Here is an 18,221-nt window from a genome sequence, read left to right as displayed (position 1 = left end):
CTTTCTGTGAACTGCTTCTTCAAAAGTTGTCAATAATCTCTTCCAAACTGCACTTTTCCAGCAGTTCTGCAGTTTAGAAACAGAAAAGCAAGGAAAATTGGAAAGAAATTCGGTTTGTAGGATTTTTTTAACTGCCACTCTTCAGCAAATCAGGCCAAGATCACAGGAATACAATATCCAAATTATTTCAGAAGCTTCCATCCTCGATCTTGAGATAAAGCTCACGTACCGTTCAGAGTCTTGAATCTCATGCTATTAAAATTCCAGAAAGGGTTTTTTTTTGCTTGTTGTGCATGTTGGTTTATGTCCTTTTTGATACAAATCTCATTGTGTCACTGGTAGCATTCTGCTTAGCTTGAAAGAAACTGTTCCTTAGGAGATGGTTTAAAAAAAGACCAATGGAAAAATGAAAAAGTAGTTTAAACTGCATCAAATCACATTCCCATAAAGATTTTCTAACTCAGCGAGTTTTTAGAGCATTTAAAGTTGTTGGAGCAGTTGTCTGTCATTATGTTGGATATGTACTTAGAAAAAAGAGGACTTCAGGATGGGATTTCATCCAACACCACTAAGTGCTAAGTCTTAGATATGCTATTACATTTTTCCAAACATCTGCTGCTTTGATTCCCTTGTAATTTTTAGAGAAGCAAATCTTGATCAAGACCCAGCACTTTCATATCATCGTTTCTCTTCATCAGTGACTCCATGGGAGATACAGTGGCACTGGTGGGAGAGGCCTTGTGGCTACACATCCAATTCCACTGCTGATCATTGGTGCAATTCTCACTGCTTTTACTTGCCTTGCTTTCACACCTGTAACAGGGAGAAAGGGAATGGTAGGAAGATGTGCAGAGGGAGGTTTAACTTGGATATTAGGAAAAGATTCTTCACCCAGAGAGTGATGGAGCACTGGAATAGGCTCCCCAGGGAAGCAGTAATGGCACAGAACCTGACAATATTCAAGAAACATTTGGACAACACCCTCAGGGACATGGTTTGAACTTTGGGTTTTTCCTCTTCTGGGGTGGGAGTTGGACTGGGTGATCCAGGCAGTCTGAGGAGACAGTTGAGCCACCATCCCTGAAGACATCTAAGAAGACAGATGTGGTGCCAGGGGACAGGGTTTAGTGGTGGATGCTGCAGAGTTAGTGTAGTGGTTGGACTCAATGGTCTTGAAGGTCTTTTCCAACCAGAATGATACTGTGATACTGTGATAGAATACCTAACCCACCTCACAGCTCTTGCAGTGATATATAGCCTTTCTGTTACAGTAATTAGTCATATATTGGTATACCAAATACTTTGCTGCTAGATTAGATGTTCCACTTTAAAACATTTCTTATCTCACTCTGTAAAGGTGTCCTGGTAATCCTATATGATCAACCTTTGACAAGGAAATGCTAATTATTTTTTTTTTTCTCCACGTTTCCAAGGATCCTGCCCTGCTGTGCAGTGTACTAAAATTTTGCATGTTTTGAAGCATGCAGAGAAGTTGTTCAGGCAGCCAGGGATCAGGTTAGGAAAGCTAAAGCCCAGATAGAATTAAAGCTAAAGCCCAGATAGAACTAAAGCTAAAGATAGAACTAAAGATAAAGCCCATAATAGAATTAAATCTGGCCAGGGGCAACAAGGGTGACAATAAAAGCTTCTACAGGTACTTCAGTTATAAAAACAAGAGTAAGCAAAATGTGGGCACTCTACAGAAGGAAACAGGAGACCCAGTCATGTAGGATATGGAGAAGGCTGAAGTAGTCAATTACCTTTTTTACCTCAGTCTTCACTGGCAAGGGCTCTGACCACACCACCCAAGTTTCAGAAGGAAAAGGCAAGGGCTGCAAGAAGGAAAATCCACCCTCAGTAGGAGAAAAGCAAGATCAAGACCATTTCAAGAAAATAAAAACGCACAAGTGCATGGGACCTGAGGAGATCCATCCATGTCTCTTGAGGGAACTGTCTGATGAAGTTGCAAAACCACTGTCCATCATATTTGAAAAGTTGTGGCAGTGAGGTGAAGTTGCCACTGACTAGGAAAGGGGAAACATAACCCCCATTTTCAAAAAGGGAAAAAAGGAAGACCCAGGGAATCACAAGCCAGTCAGTCTCACCTGGCTCCTTTAGAAGCAGATCCTCCTAAAGGCTCTGCTAAGGCACATCAAAAACATAGAGGTGGTTGGTGGCAACCAACATGGCTTCACCAAGGGCAAATCATGCCTGGCAAATTTGGTAACTTTTTACTATGAGGTGACAGCATCAGTAGACGTGGGGAAAGCAACTGATATGTACCTGGACTTGTGCAAAGCTTTCAATACTGTCCTGCATGACATCCTGGTCTCAAAAACTGGAAGGATGTGGATTTGATGGATGGACTACTCAGTAGATAAGGAATTGGCTGTATGGTTACACTCAAAGAGTTGTGGTCAGTGGCTCAATGTCCAAATGGAGACCAATGACCAGCGGCATTCCTCAAGGATCGGTACTCAGACCGGCACTGTTTAACATGGAAGCATGTTGGAGGCATGGACAGTGGAATTGAGTGCACCTTCAACAAGTTTGCTGATGACACCAATCTGTGTGGTGCAGTTGAAATGCTAGAAGGATGGAGGGACCTTGACAGGCTTGAGAGGTGAGTCCGTGCCAACCTCATGAAGTTCAATAAGGCAAAGTGCAAGGTCCTGCATTTGGGTCAGGGAGATCCTAAGCACAGTTACAGGCTGGGCAGAGAACGGATTGAGAACAGCAGTGAGGAAAAGGGCATGGAGGTGTTGGTTGATGAAAAGCTCAACACGAGCCAGGAACGTGCTCTTCCAGCCCAGAAAGCCAACTGTATCCTGAGCTGCATCAAAAGAAGCAGAGCCAGCAGGTCAAGGGAGGTGATTCTCCCCATCTACTCTGCTGTCCTCTTGAGACCATGCCTGCAGTACTGTGTCCAGTTCTAGAGGCCCTAGCACAGAAAGGACATGGAGCTGTTGGAGAGAGTCCAAAGGAAGCCCGCAAAGATGATGAGAGGGCTGGAGCACCTCTCCTGTGAAGACAGGCTGAGAGAATTAGGGTTCTTCAGCATGGAGAAGAGGCTGTGGGCAGACTTTTTAGCAGCCTTCCAGTACTCAAAGGGGCCTAAAGGAAAACTGGGGAAGGGCTTTTTAGAGGGGCATGTAGTGTTAGGACAAAGGGTAATGGTTTTAAACTGGAAGAGGGTAGATTTAGGTTAGACATCAGGAAGAAATTATTCAGCATGAGGTTGGTGAGACATTGGCAAATGTTTCCCAGGGAGGCTGTGGATGCCTCCTCCGTAGGAGTGTTCAAGGCTGGACTGGATGGGACTTCGAGCAACGTGGTCTAGTCTGAGGTGTTCCTACCCATGCAGGGGAGTTAGACTAAATGATCTTTAAGGTACCTTCCAGCCTAAACAATTCTATGATTCAATGAAATCCCCAGGAAATATCACTTAAGTGAGGTGTACCTCTTAGTTCTGTACAGTAGTTTTGCCATTGTATCTGTGATGGTCAAAAGATAAATGCATGGCAAGGTGTAGAGTGGTACTGTAACTTACAAGGCCATTGACAAGGTGTGGTAGGTTGACCCAGTTCATCAGCTAAGCACCACCCAGCTATTCATCTGCTCTATACCCAGTGGGACAGGGGAAAGAACAGGAAGAGCAAAAGTGAAAAAGCCTGTGGGTCTAGACAGTTTAGTAAGCAAAGGAAAGCAAAATAAGAAAATAAAATAAAAAGGTTGCCACAAAGGCAATCACTGACCACCTCCCACAAGTAGACCAATGTTTAGCCAGACTCCCTTCCCAAAACACATATCCCCCAAAGTTTTTTACTGCTGAGCATGATTATATAAAGCAGGGATTATCCCTCTAGACACTTTGAGTCACCTGCATTTGTTATGTCTCCTCCAAACTTCTTGCACAACCCCAGCCTTCTCATTGGGAGGGCAGAGTGGGAATGTCTTGATGCTGTGGAAGAACTATTCAGCAATAACCAAACACCGGTGTGTTATTGACAATTTCAGTCACAAACCCAAAGCATTACAAGATTCAAACCAGCACCACACAGGCTGCTATAAACAAAATTCATCCATTCCAGCCAGAGCCAGTGCAATCTCCACCACTTTTTCCATATAATTTATGTCATACTCTAGTTTTACACTATTCAAAGCATCCCCATTAAACACCACCCTTCTTCCTCTCATGTGAGATATATATATATAGAGAGAGAGATAAAGATACACATATACAAATATAATTCCCTTAGTCCAGGGGCCACCCCTGTAAAATGTTCATTAAATATCCATTGAGTTAATTTAACCCATGACTTGGGCTCCATGTGTTAAAGTGGTAGCTCAGGACAGGAGCTATGCCTTGCTGTGTTCAATTTTTGACTCAGGCTGTGTAACTGCTGTACTTGTTTGACTACTTGCAAAGCTCATTCTCCATTGGTTCAGGTGATCTTTCTTGTAGTACTTCTTATTATATGCAACTCATATATGCAACATGTTAGTTTCCTCCAAAATCTAATCTCGTTGAGGTACACACTAGATTTCCCCCTTCTTCCTCATTACCCACGAACTATACCCAGGTCTTTGAGTGAAATGTCCTGTACGCCCAGCTCCAATACCACAGAACTTGACACTGGGTGTCTCAAGGTGCTTTCTGCCAGAGGCTTCAGTTGAGGTCATTCTCCATGGCAGCAGCATAATATTTTTCATGTTTGATCCTGTCTGGACTGGCCTACAGGCTACTGCATAAACTATCTGCTGTCTGATCTGTTCAGCTGCTTGTTGTTACTCAGGGCCTCAGACAAAATAGTTCTTTTAGGTTACTCAACAGAGAGGACTCACAAGCTGACTGTATCCTGTAATGTACATTCTCCAGAGTCCCATAATGCCTAGGAAAGTTTGAGTTTGGTTTTTTTGCTAACCAGTGGGAACATGACTGTTATCTTATTGAACATCATTTCCCTACCCAGGGAGGTTGTGGACTTTCCATCCCTGGACACCTTCAAAACCCATCTAGACGTGTTCCTGTGTAATATGCTCTACGGGATCCTGCTCTAGCAGAGAGGTTGGACTAGATGATCTCCAGACATCCCTTCCAACCCCTACCATTATTTGATTTTGTGATTCTGTGATCATATTTATGTGACAATGCCCATCTTGCCATTTTATTCCCCACAACTGGATGTCTCATAGAAGTTCTTTGATCTTGCTTCAGTTTATGGCAAAATCAGCTTTTGGAAGAATCTGAATTTTTCTTCCCTCCTTCTCAAACACTTCCTCTGCTGTTTTTGCCCCACACAATTATGGGTTTCTGAGCACATAAGCCTTCTTCAAGTACAGAAGAGAAACAGTAGTCCTCAGCCAAGTCGCAAATACAGTTATCTGGGCAATGCTCACACATGCCCACAGGTTTTCCTGGGGTGTGGGAAGATGAACCACAAAACTCAGTTCAGCTACTGAGAAGGCACACAGGAGCTGTCCACAGTTAACTCAAGATGTAACAAAAGTAAATAAAGAAGGCTAGCTACTGAGGAATGAATACTGACCTGGATTAGCTAACAGGGTCTGATATAACAAGAGAGATTCTTTCTCCCTACAAACTACACCCTTTTTCTATTTTTTCCTTGTTGTAAACACATCTTTATTTTTCACACTAATTTTATCAGGTTGTTTTGTTTTTTTTTCCCCCTAATGAGTAATCCCTCAAGTCACATTAGAACATCTTTCCATTTCACATGCAGAGCTGTAAGTTTAAGGTCCTTGTAAGTAGCTTTCTATACCCTTGCTTGTTCCTGGTTCTGCCTATAGGGAAAGTTTTGTGTCAAATTCTATGGTCTCTCAGAAAGACTTCAGCCTTCCTCCACTAAACTTACTCCACTAGAGATCCAGTATCTAGCTGAGCATGTGTCTGTCGATCCATTTTCAGGTTACCTGTAAAAGCTTGATAGCTCCAGAAAGATCTCCACATCAGTTTGGAAATAAACCTCTTTCTTTTAACTCCTAATGTTGCCTGGGCCACCTCTGGTGGCCCTGCAGACAGACTTGAGCATTTCAATGCTAATTTTGCAGGCTGATTTCTCATGCCTCATCAGCAATAACTCACTTGGTTTAGTACTGGAAGTCTCTTTCTCTTTCCTCTTTTGTTCAGAAATGTATACACATGTGCATCCACATGGCATTTTTCTATAGCCATGATGCTCTGAGAATGCTGAAAAAGCAGCCTTTATGGTCTAATATCAGTTAGAAGGTATATTTTTTTTTTCCTGCCTATTGCTTGTTTAAGATTCAAACCACCTAATAAAAATATCAGATAGAAAATAAATCAGAATAGACTCAATTTGAAATGTCATTTAAGTATGATGTAATTGCCCTTCAAGAGCAACTTTTTTTTACCAATTGTGCACCCAAACAATTTCCCCTAGAGCATTTATTCTTGCTTCTGATTTGCTTTTAGTTCGTTTAAAAAGTGTATTCAAATAAAATAAAATGTATATATTTTATACATTTGATCACTAAGTTAATGACCCCATAAAAAAATAAGAAAATTAGGTTAAGCTCATGTGACAGCCAAATTTGGTTTCCATGTATCCCTGGCCATTTTTCAAGGAATTTGTAATCCTCCACAGTTTGCCAAATATATGGCATATCAGAATATGTTCAAATACATTCTAAAATAGTTCTCAGATTACTGCATCAATTATCACCCACGAACTATGGGTAAATTTCATCTGGAACTGTTGAATTGAATGCACACATTAAATCTAAATATTCAGCACTCCCACCAGTACCACACCCACATGCATTCCCTTTTCCATGCTATAATTAATTTATTTAGAGAATTAAGTGCCATTTACCTTTGTGGTGACTCAAGCAAAGGAAAGTATTGAATACTCCAGCACTGTCTGCAGTTTGTCTTCCCTTCTGTGTACTAAATTCCTCTACTCTCCTCTGTTTTCTTCTTGCTTCTGACATTTTTACAGAAATTTTCTTTGACATCTCCAACTGAAATATATTTCACATCTCAATCTTCTTGAATTTATTTATCTGTATTTTTGTTATTCTTTTGTAGCAGTCCTCAGGCACATCCTATTTTTCCAGTTCTCATATAATTACGTTTTCATTTTCAGATATTTGAAGCTTTCCTAATATAGGCACCATAGTGTTCGTCTCTGCTCACTGTGTCTGAACTCTTAAAACCAGGTTTGTCATGATATATTTAGAATAGCTCCATTCAAAACCTACCAGTTCACTTGAACTTCTTTATCCCTTACCTTATCTTCTAAGGAGGTCTCAGCCTCAGATTCCGTTTGTGTCAAAGCTCTTTTCCCAGTTCTTTCTGGGCAGTAGCAAAGGCTGTAATTTCATTCATAATTTAATCCCTAAATTATTTCCCACCTTTGGGTTTTCAATCAATTCTTTCCTGTCAGTTGTATTTGAAATACTGCTTTCCTAGTAAAACCGAACTCCTGCCTTCCTGAAACCAAACATCTGTCCACAACAGTGGATCAGTTGGTTTGTTTGTGTCCTAATGCATGGGACCCTTATAATAAAAAAGTTATATGGATAGTAAAAATCTGCCCTATTACCTGGCCTTTGGATGGTTCTGATGGTAGCTCAGAAACTGCTTCATCTCTCTACTCTTCTAATTTTCTGCCTCATGTAAGATCCTGAGCACAAAAGTGTGTTCTTTCCCCTTTTGATCTTCATCCACAGAAGGTGGATTTCCTCTTTTTTATTTGAGGCTATTTTATTGTATTACAAAGGCTGCACCAAGTTTTCTTTACCGAAAATAGGAAAATTAAGACTAAATAATTTATTTACTTTTTACTTTTGTCTCTCTCCTACTCTTAGCGTGCCTCAAAGCTTTATGTGATGTACATGGAACACCTTATCCTGTTTCTGCAAGAGTAAAGAAAATGAACTATCATATACTCTGTGCCAGGCAAGACAGAAAAAACCCTGGTTTTCTCATGTATTCCAAATTCTAGACAGCATCAATAGAAAGACTAAGGTTGGAAGCGATTTCTGCAGGTCATCTAGTCCAGCCTTTTGCTCAAAAAAGAACAAGGTTAAAAGGTAGGTAAGGTTGCTCAGGACATTGTCCTGTCAAGTTATTAATATCTCCACAGATGGAGATGAAGAATTTTTAATTCTGTTCAGTAAAATAATCTTGTATATGTTTTCATGATTGGTTCTGAACATATATTCTGTGTATATTAGATTGGTTTCTTATTGAAGCCAGCAGTGACTGGGAGAGCACCTGAAAGTCTTGGTTGTCTAGTTGTCTAAAACCTGCTCTAATTACATGAAGTTCTTATGAGGAACAGCAAGGAGGGAAAGTCATGGGAAGGCTGACATCTAACCTTGGTTTATGATGAACACTTATCTTATCAACCTACTGTTAATAAACTCACTAAAACAATAAAGAGCAAGATTTAATTTTAACTTGGTTTACTGGTCTGCTTTAGCAATGGCTAAAGGTGATAGCTTGGAAAAATATTAATCAGAGCCAGCTATTTAAAGTCAGACCTATTTTTTGGCAGTTTCTGCAGGAAAGTTCATCTACCAGCCACCAACCATGAAGATTCTTAGCTGCCTCCTGGTTTACCGAAGATTTCTGCTCATTGTCCTCACCCCACTGCTTTTACTTCCACTTCCACTTATCATCAAAACCAAAGTAAGTGACCTGCTTTGAGACATATTTTTTTTGCACTTGTACATCAAGCCTCAGATTCCTTGATCTTTTCAGACTCATAGAATCATAGAATGGTTTTGGTTGGAAGAGATCATGGTGTTTGAGTTGGGGAACTGTAGAGACGACAACAGTTTTAATGTGAGATTCTTGGTTGGTTGCATGAAGTTCTGATTTATATATTTCTTTTCTTGTTCAGGAAATGTTTTCCTCATTTAAATTAACCTAGACTACCTTGAAAATCCTGTCCATACTATTATATTTTTAACGACTTTTAGACATCTCTGAATGATTGACAACAGAGATGAATAGTCAGGAAGACAGCTGCAATTACCTTTTATTTGATTATGGATTTTGTTAACTTCATTATGTATTATCTTGTCTGATAGCAAATGACTGGAATCAATGATCTGAGAAATTCCCTCTGGTTCCTAAATAGGCCAAAGGTTATGGCAGGACACCTTGGTTTTATTTTAATTGAAATAAATTCTTCTGGCACTCAGTACCTCTTCTGACAGCTCCAGGCTGATGAAGCAGATATCTAAAAATTTTATTAGTGATTCTATTTGGTATAGCTCTGATGTCAAAAGAATGAAATGGAATGTGTTGTATTATCACGCATGCATTAGACTTATCATGTGTAACGATACATGAAAGTCCGGTTCAGGAGCTCTTGCACCACAGATAGATAGTGATTACAGAGGAGCATGCTTCACACTTCACACATCATGGTTTCAATAGTTCAGGTTCCTCTCTGGGAGAAAATTCTTGAGAAATTCTTAATGTGGTAGGACTTCAATGACATGAACATTTGTTAGGTGACAATTTACACTATCAAATTTTTCATGCATAACACAAGCTCCCTACAAAAAATAAATGCTAGCCATAGCTGATTGACTTGGATTGAGCATAGTTGTTTTCTAGTCAGAGAGGTTCCCAAAGCCAATTAATGAAGTTATTCCTTTCCCAATACAAACCATCTCTGTTGTTGTTGAGTAGTTTCATGCTCTAACCAGTGTCATTAAAATAGCCAAACAGTTTTCCTCAAGAGCAGGAATATTAATCAGAACAACACAAAAGAGGCTTCTAGGGTTCTAGAAGAAACTATTCTCACTTCATTTTGTTATATTTGGCTGTGGCTGCATTGTGCTGGCAGCACTGAAGTAAATTCTCCTGGAAAACCTCCTGTTTTCCAGGAGTATAAAGAAAAGACACAGTAAAATTACAAGTCTTAAAAACAACAACTGTGTTGCTTGTCAGTCTTGCACGTTGCTTTTTATATTAGATTATATCCTTGCCTTATTGATGCTGATGACAAAACTTCACTGAATACAGGAGAGACAAAATTTGCCCTGTTACTGACTGTGAGCATTCCTAGAAGTTTAAAGGTTTGCTTGCAGCTGAATGTTTGTGATTTATGCTAATTCATGACCTAAGAATGCTCCAGAATGACCTAAATGATTAATTGTGCTTGAAGAAAAAGGCAGCTGACTTTCTTCCACCTTTCTTAAGTGGTAGAATTTAAGCAATTTTACTATGTCATAGAAAAAATTCTGTAAAACTATTTTGCAGACTATTTCTCATATGTTAGCAGGATTTTCAATAGCAGACAATAAGTACAATAAGACAATAAGTGCAATTATTCAGGTTGCTTAACTCCTGCTTGTTCCAAGTGGGGGAATCTTTCTGTTGACATAGCTGGACTTTTTACAGTTCTGATTTTTTTCCTGGGTGATCCACTCATATATATATATATATATATTTATGTGTGTGTGTCTTTTGTTTTATAGGAAGCAGAATGTGCATACACACTGTTTGTAGTTGCCATCTTTTGGCTCACAGAAGCTTTACCATTGGCTGTTTCAGCTTTGCTCCCTGCCTTTATGTTCCCATTGTTTGGTATAATGGAATCCAAGCAGGTAACCTTTTTTTTCCTCTCTATCCTATTATGGATTTCAATTATAAACTCTCCAAAGAAAGAACCACATAATGTTGAAACATGATAGTTTAGTCCATGGATTTGCTGAGTGCCACCCACAGTAGGGTGACAAGCTTCAAGACTTGCTCACATGCTTTGTCTTTAATTTTTTATTTTTGATTTTAATATTTTTTTCTAGACTGCAGTTCAGGGCTTATGAAATGATTGGTTGATAGAAAGAGAGAAAGAGAGAGAGAAAGAGAAAGGGAAAGAGAGGAAGAGAAGAAGGGAGGAAGAGAAGAAGGGAGGGAGGGAGGGAGGGAGGGAGGAAGGAAGGAAGGAAGGAAGGAAGGAAGGAAGGAAGGAAGGAAGGAAGGAAGGAAGGAAGGAAGGAAGGAAGGAAGGAAGGAAGGAAGGAAGGAAGGAAGGAAGGAAGGAAGGAAATGTTACAGAAGTGAGATGACACACCAAAGACCCCATGTGCAGAATGCTGAAGATACATCTTCCTGTAAGGAAAGGACACCACAGATGGTTCTTTTGTCTGATGAAGAGATGACTAAATTATTAAAAGCAGCATTTCATTGGTGATTTAATTCATATGTGACGTGTGACTGATGATCTTAACTTGTTCATACCATAAACTTTATTTTTATTTTTGTTTTAACACTATGCACTTTAATGCAGTTACTCTTGCATGGTTTGGTTAAATGAAATAGTTTCAATGAATTAACAGTCTAAATTTAAGCCAAAAACATTTATTGATATTTATATCAATATATACTGAAATTGATTTTTTTTTCCATTAAACTGATAATACCAAACACTAATAGAAAGTCACTCTTTAGTTAACAATTTATTAAAAAAAATTAATTTATTTCAGGTAGCATCTGCCTATTTTAAGGACTTTCATCTGCTGCTGATTGGAGTAATTTGTTTGGCAACGTCAATAGAAAAATGGAATTTCCACAAAAGAGTGGCTTTAAGAATGGTGATGCTGGTGGGTGTCAACCCTGCATGGTATGTGTTAAACAATATGGTATGTACTTGAAGGACAATAATGCTTGTGGAAAGCTATGTATTCCAGAAATAATTGCCAACTGCTTTTTTTCTGTGGTAGAAACCCAGCCTTTCTTTTTTACTGAAACAGAGTAGATATTTGAAATTATATGATTGATTTGTAGGACACTTTAATTTATTTATTTTTTTTCTGAAACCCTAATTGAAAGTTCCCTGCAGTGATTCTGTTCATAATAAGGATCCTTCTGAACAAATATTCTGATGAACTTGTGAATAATATAGGGTACTGTTTCTTAATGTTGGTAAGTACATTACATATCTGATGCCTACAAGTGAAAATGTGTTCTATGCTTATTTTTAAATTGCATTTCAATACTTTTTGCAAAGTCCTGGACACTTTCCCCAAATGCAAGAAGTGTTCAAATACACAGTGAGGAAAAAATACTTGCTCATTTAACTTAAGAAGTGAAAAGTCTTTTTCTTGCTTACTTTACAAGCTTGCAGAAAAGATTTAAGCCTGCCAATTCACCTGTCAGCACATCACTAAGGCTGCAGAGAAGATCTATAGACTGAATCTGGCTTCCCAGAGCACATGATGCTTATGACTCTCAGTCAGGAAGCAGAGAATGACAGGAAGTAACAAGTCTGAGAAAACAGAAACCCCAGATCTAAAAACTGAGATGATTCTTAGGTGATATAACTAATAGCACCTCATTTGTTTTATTTCTATTCCTCAGTGATTTGTCTAGTCTAATTCTAAGTATCACATGTATTTTGATTGTTTCTGCATCTTTTGATAGCTGGTAGGTTTCTTTTTTGACAAAATGCTCCTTACATTCTTGTTCAATTGCTTCCCATTATCTTTAGTATGTTCTTGAGTGATGCGGTTTTAGTTATTTCAATTTATCTTTTTTTTGGTCACTTCTACTTTCAGCTTTTGGCTGAAATCTTGAAAGGGAGAACACAAGTGAATGGTGTACTGTGCTAAGCTGAACACTGCTGGAGAACTTGCTGTGGACACAGAAACCCACAGCTAGCTGCTGAGGATACCTAGACCAACTCCACAGACAGCTTAGTAACCCTGAGGAAGCAGCATTCCTCATAATTATCTCAGCTCTATCACATTTCCTGATCATGACCAAAGGATGATAAGATGATCTGTGATGATCCTCCCACCTCTCAGCATCTGTTGCTCATTAGCTATGCCCACTGCAAAGTGATGAATATGCATAATTATAGGAGATTTCTTCATTAGAGGACATGGGGAATGCAGCAGTGGAAGTAGAATAGCAGAACTCTTCTGGATTCTGCATTCTCCTGGAGAAACTGGCTTGTTGCAGAAGTAGTGTGGTCAGCAGGACCAGGGAAGTGATTATTGCCCTCTACCCAGCACTGGTGAGGACACACCTAGAATACTGTGTTAATTTTTGGGCCCCTCACAACAAGGACATTGAGGTTCTGTAGAGTGTGCAGAGAAGGGCAATGAAGCTGGTGAAGGGTCCAGAACACAAGCCTTATGAGGAGCAGCTGTGGGAATTGGGATGTTTAGCCAGGAGAAAAGTAGGCTGAGGGGAGACATTATTGCTCTCTACAACTACCTGAAAGGAGGTTGTAGCTGAGGTGGGTATTGGTCTTTTCTCTCAGGTAAGAAGTGACATGCCAAGACAAAATGGCCTCATGTTATTCCAAGGAGTTTGGATATTAAGAAAAAATTCTTCACCAAAAGGGTTGTGAAGTACTGTAACAGGCTGCCCAGGGAAGTTGTTGAGTCACCATCTCTGGAGGTATTTAAAAGATGTGTAGATGTGGTACTTAGGGACATGGCTTAGTGGTGGATCTGGCAGTGTGCTGGGTTAATGGCTGGACTTGATGAGCTTAAGGGTCTTTTCCAACTTAAATGATTCTGTGGTTCTATGAGTCCCTAAAGGCCTCCCCTCATTTGAGCTATGTGGTCTGCTTTGCAGACTAGCAGGGACAGGTGAAGACATCTATGCAACCTGCAAGGACTAGAATGAGTAATAAGGCATTTATTGTGCATTACATAGAAAAAAGTGATTTTATAGTAGAATGTAAGTAAAGTTATCATCCGAGGTGCTGTGCAGAATATTTTTTAATGACACTGCAGGGTGAATAATGCAGAAAAACTGGGGCTGAACAGGTTAGGTTATATTTTATTTTATTTTATTTTATTCTTTTAAAATCAATTTTGGAGTCGCCCATTAGAGTACAACACACCCTGCTAAATGGTCACCTAACCACCAGTCCATCAAATGCTGAAAACTTATGATGAACTGTTTTGAAACACATTACTGAATGTCTTAAATTGCTTTGGTTTTAAATCCTTTTCCAAGTTGTATTAAAATTATGTTTTCCTACAATGTGTGCATTCATATTCAGTGTGCTTAGCCTGACCAATATTTTCTGCAGAAAAGTCTCTCCTGAAAATACAGTTGTTCCCCAACTTCCGTCTGATGACCTAATAAAAAATTGTGTAAAGTTAATGGGTTTTATATGACTGATGTTAATTTGTATGGAATCAGGTCCCCCACTTGCAGGTCTGCAGACTGAAAGTGCACAAAGAAAAGTCAAGGTGCCCCTATTGAGAAAAAATCCATTTTGAAATGTTGTTGCTGTTAGCTAAAATGAAAGGCTATAAGGAATTTTGAATGGTATTTCACATCATAAAATATGGCTTATATTATTTTTTTATAAAATCTTGCCTTCGTATGTGAAGTAATCCTTACTTGCTTTGTGAAGGCACAAATGACTTCTCAGAAAATCCTGTAACACCACAGTCCCTCCACTCACAATTGTTCTCTCACCGTGTTGATACCTGGCAGGTGTTTAGTGACACTGCAAACATCTTGGGACACGAAGTCTAGAGGACTTTCTTATTTAATATCAAATATGATATTTATTGAAGCACAAATGATCCCTACACTTGTCTTGGGGCTCTGATTAAAAACTAAGTTAAGTATCACTTACCAAATTGTTAATATTTCTTTCTATAACATTTGGACTGGTATTTAGAAGACTTACAGCCAAAGTGATGAGTCTGGGGTTTTGACCTAGCTTGTACAATATGAGATTAATAGAATTAGCAGTATAGCCATTTTAACATTCATTTGAACTTGTGATATGCATGGTGCTCTTTCTTCAAAGATGACTCAAGTACAGTATCATTCTGTAAATAAACATTATTGCTCCTGTTGTGACTTTGTGATATATTTGAACCTTTAAAATATGATAATATCAGTGTCTTTGATCAAGATAATTTTCATTCATAAACTTCCTCAGAGGTCAATTACAAGCTGTAAATTTTAAGTGTTTCCTGCATCCCAGCTTTCTGGTGAAAAAATTGCATTTATATGCAAATATAAATGTGGTGATGGGAGGTATTGCTTGCAGCAGCCACAGACTGTTCTCTCCTGTTCCAGGCTTACACTGGGTTTCATGGTTAGCTGTGCTTTCTTGTCGATGTGGCTCAGCAACACCTCTGCTGCTGCCATGGTGATGCCAATTGTAGAGGCTGTAGCTCAGCAGATCATCAGAGCTGAGGCAGAAGCTGATGCACTGGAGATGTCTTGCTCCAACGGCTCCATCAACCCAGCACTGGAGCTGGACGGTAGGCAAATAATGAGATCTTTGTCTCTGCCCACCCTCAGTCTGTAGCAGAGTTAACACCACATAAACTAGTGTTGAGTGGCTGGGGAAGTACTAGCATCATTACCTGCTTCATTGTGAGGCATTCCATGGGTTTTCCTGTGTGAGGCCTCTCATGTTCACAAAGATTAATTAAACCTGATCAGATGCAGAATATGGCAGTTGAATGAGAGGAGGGGACACGAGGCTGCCTTGTTCAACCTAGCAACATGTCTGAAAAGCAATATGAGTACAGGCTGTACATACCCTGGAGGTGAAATGTCAGAAAGAGAAAACAGCTCTTCAAGCTTTAGGGTAGGTTTGGGAGAACAAATGAATCTAAACTATTTGCATGCACAGTTGGATTGTAAACTAGAAAGATCATCAGAAGATTCAGACTCTGGGGAATGGAAGTAATGAAGTAGGGCAGAAATGAGCTGGTTTTAAAATGGACACATGTAAATGCATTCGTGGGATTATGTGAAGTGATTGCATGGAAGAGGATGTGTTGATGGACACTTCCCAGTTTTGCTCCCTTAAATACTTACCTGTCTTTGTATCAATGTCTTACAGAAAACATAGGAGAATGTGAAAGCAGTGGTTGGAAAGAGAAAGAAAAACAGGTTAATGGGTAATAGTTATTAATTTACTAAATTCTGCTCTAAGAATTAATCTAAACAGAACGTATGTTTCTTACAGTACATACCTTTGTTTTTCCAGATATGACAACAATGTGGATAGTACAGTGTGCACAATTGAAAAGAAAAAAGAAAAAGAAAAGGAACAGGTACTTAAGATGTTGTCTTATTATGCAGCTGATGTCTGTAACTTAGTATTACCTTAAATCTCACTTCAGTGTAACACCTAACATGGCACAGCTAGCAATGAGGTTAGTTTCATGTGGATAAGAGTTATATGTGTAGATTCACATATACATGGAGTTTGTTTATGTAGATATTTCATTAGTGGCTTTGTGCTCCTAGTGTATTTTACACAAGCTAAACCAGCCTCACCAGAGTACAAACTCTAATTATCAGGTGTGTATATATATATCTAAAGTAATTCTTGTGTAAAGACAGAGAGTTCAAAAAAAGGACTTCAGAATGTGACTCTTCTTCCTTTTCCTTTGCATGAATAATTGTAGTACATTGTAACAACAAACCACACCGTATGCAGCTGTGTTGCCAGCAAATTGTCTGGCTCTTCTGGGACATCCTTGAATCCTATTTTCTTGTTTGATGATGAGCCTTTCTTACATATTAGTTGGTTTATATTCTTTTGTAGCTGGACCTACCACCTGCTGAAACAGGGAGAAAAAGCAGAAAGGACAAATACAGTGGGGTTTTCAAAGTGATGTGCTTATGTGTTGCTTATTCTGCTACCATTGGAGGGCTGACCACAATCACAGGAACATCAACTAATCTGATTTTTGCTGAACACTTCAATACGTAAGAAAATATATTTAATCATTTGCATTATTCTTAATCCAGAACTTTCACTGTTCTTTCTTGAGCTTTCACATGGCTCCTCTAAAATGACTTAGAAATCTTACCCTTTGATTCTGTATTATTTAATTGTATTATTTTCTTTCTGCTATTTTTTGTTAAAGAGAGAAAATGAAACTCCATGGTTGTATTTACTGTGTCCAATTCAGGAGTCGCCAACATAAGAAAGACATGGAGCTGTTGGAGAAAGTCCAGAGAAGGGCCACAAAGATGATCTGAGGGCTGGAGCACCTCTGCTATGAGGACAGGCTGAGAGAGTTGGGGCTGTTCAGCCTAGAGAAGAGAAGGCTCGGGGGAGACTTTATAGCATCTTCCAGTACCTGAATGGGCCAACAGGAAAGCTGGGGAGGGACTTTTTACAAGGGCTTGTAGTGAGAGGACAAGGGGGAATGGAGTAAAACTGGAAGAGGGGAGATTTCGGTTAGACATTAGTAGGAAATTAGTGTGAGGGTGGTGAGACACTGGAACAAGTTGCCCAGGGAAGTTGTGGAAGACCCATCCCTGGAAGTGTTCAAGACCAGGCTGGATGTGGCCTTGAGCAATTTCATCTAGTGGGAGGTGTCCCTGCCCACGCAGGGGTGTTGAAACCAGATGATCTTGAAGTTTCCTTCCAACTCAAATAATTCTATGATTATGTTATTTACCTTACACTTGGAAAGGCTATAAGTCATCACCCAATACACATAACAGGATGACCATTTTTTCGTTAAACATTACTTTACTCTTTGAACTGCTACATGGAAAAAGCTGTGCTTATCTGAAGAGGAAGACACTACTTAGTATGAATATGACAGACACTATCTGGCCTTAAAGGACTGTTACTCTTCTCTAAGTACAGCAGCAGCTAAGTTCACGTCCCATTAGCAAAGAGCACCAGGAGACTTTTAGGAGGCAATGCCTAGTGCATCATTGAAATGAGGAATTTAGGACCATTAACCAAAGAAAAAGCAAATAATTTCAAACCAATCTGAAACTTTGCCTTCAGTGTGACAGATTGTTCTGAGGTTATTAAAAACATTCATCAATATCTCTTTTCTTTTCTAAGTAGAACTACTTTGAAAAGAAAATTGGCAGATTTCATTCCAAAGCTTTTGAAAAAACAAGAGTCTTGCTGAACTTTTTTTTTGTTCTGCAAACTACTCATTGCCAGAAATATTCTTATTCTAATTTTAAAATAGAACAAAATAGAGCACAATTTCTTTATTACCTTCTGCCTACTATTCTGTATTGTATATGGAAAATGGTGGAAGACCAGTTATTGAAAGATTTTTTTCCAACCTTTGTTCCATGAATGGATGAAATTTGGCTTCAGTATGCTGCTAAAGAGAACCGAAGTGGTACAGTCTGTAAATCAACCTGTGCTAAGAGAACAGCAATTATGGAAACAGTATGGACATTTTAAGAATGCCTGTTATTGGGGCCAAAGAACTACATGGGGTAGACT

General features: G+C 39.2%; 1 protein-coding gene across 2 annotated transcripts in view; it reads left to right on the top strand.

The window, feature by feature from the left end:
- The window catches only part of SLC13A1 (solute carrier family 13 member 1), a 53,869-nt gene that overhangs the window by 21,416 nt on the left and 14,232 nt on the right, over positions 1-18,221 (top strand). For both annotated transcript variants that reach the window (XM_051623070.1, XM_051623058.1), the window contains exons 2-8: positions 8,547-8,680; positions 10,486-10,614; positions 11,494-11,630; positions 15,068-15,255; positions 15,846-15,903; positions 15,993-16,059; positions 16,557-16,720. In XM_051623070.1, coding sequence (XP_051479030.1) covers positions 8,582-8,680; positions 10,486-10,614; positions 11,494-11,630; positions 15,068-15,255; positions 15,846-15,903; positions 15,993-16,059; positions 16,557-16,720 — 842 coding nt within the window. In that variant the 5' untranslated portion in view covers positions 8,547-8,581. The remainder of the gene's footprint in view (positions 1-8,546; positions 8,681-10,485; positions 10,615-11,493; positions 11,631-15,067; positions 15,256-15,845; positions 15,904-15,992; positions 16,060-16,556; positions 16,721-18,221) is intronic.

The sequence above is a fragment of the Apus apus genome, chromosome 1, assembly GCF_020740795.1.
Source record: "Apus apus isolate bApuApu2 chromosome 1, bApuApu2.pri.cur, whole genome shotgun sequence".
Lineage (NCBI taxonomy): Eukaryota > Metazoa > Chordata > Aves > Apodiformes > Apodidae > Apus > Apus apus.
Note: the sequence above shows the minus strand (reverse complement) of the source record. Positions and strands in the feature narration are given on the sequence as shown.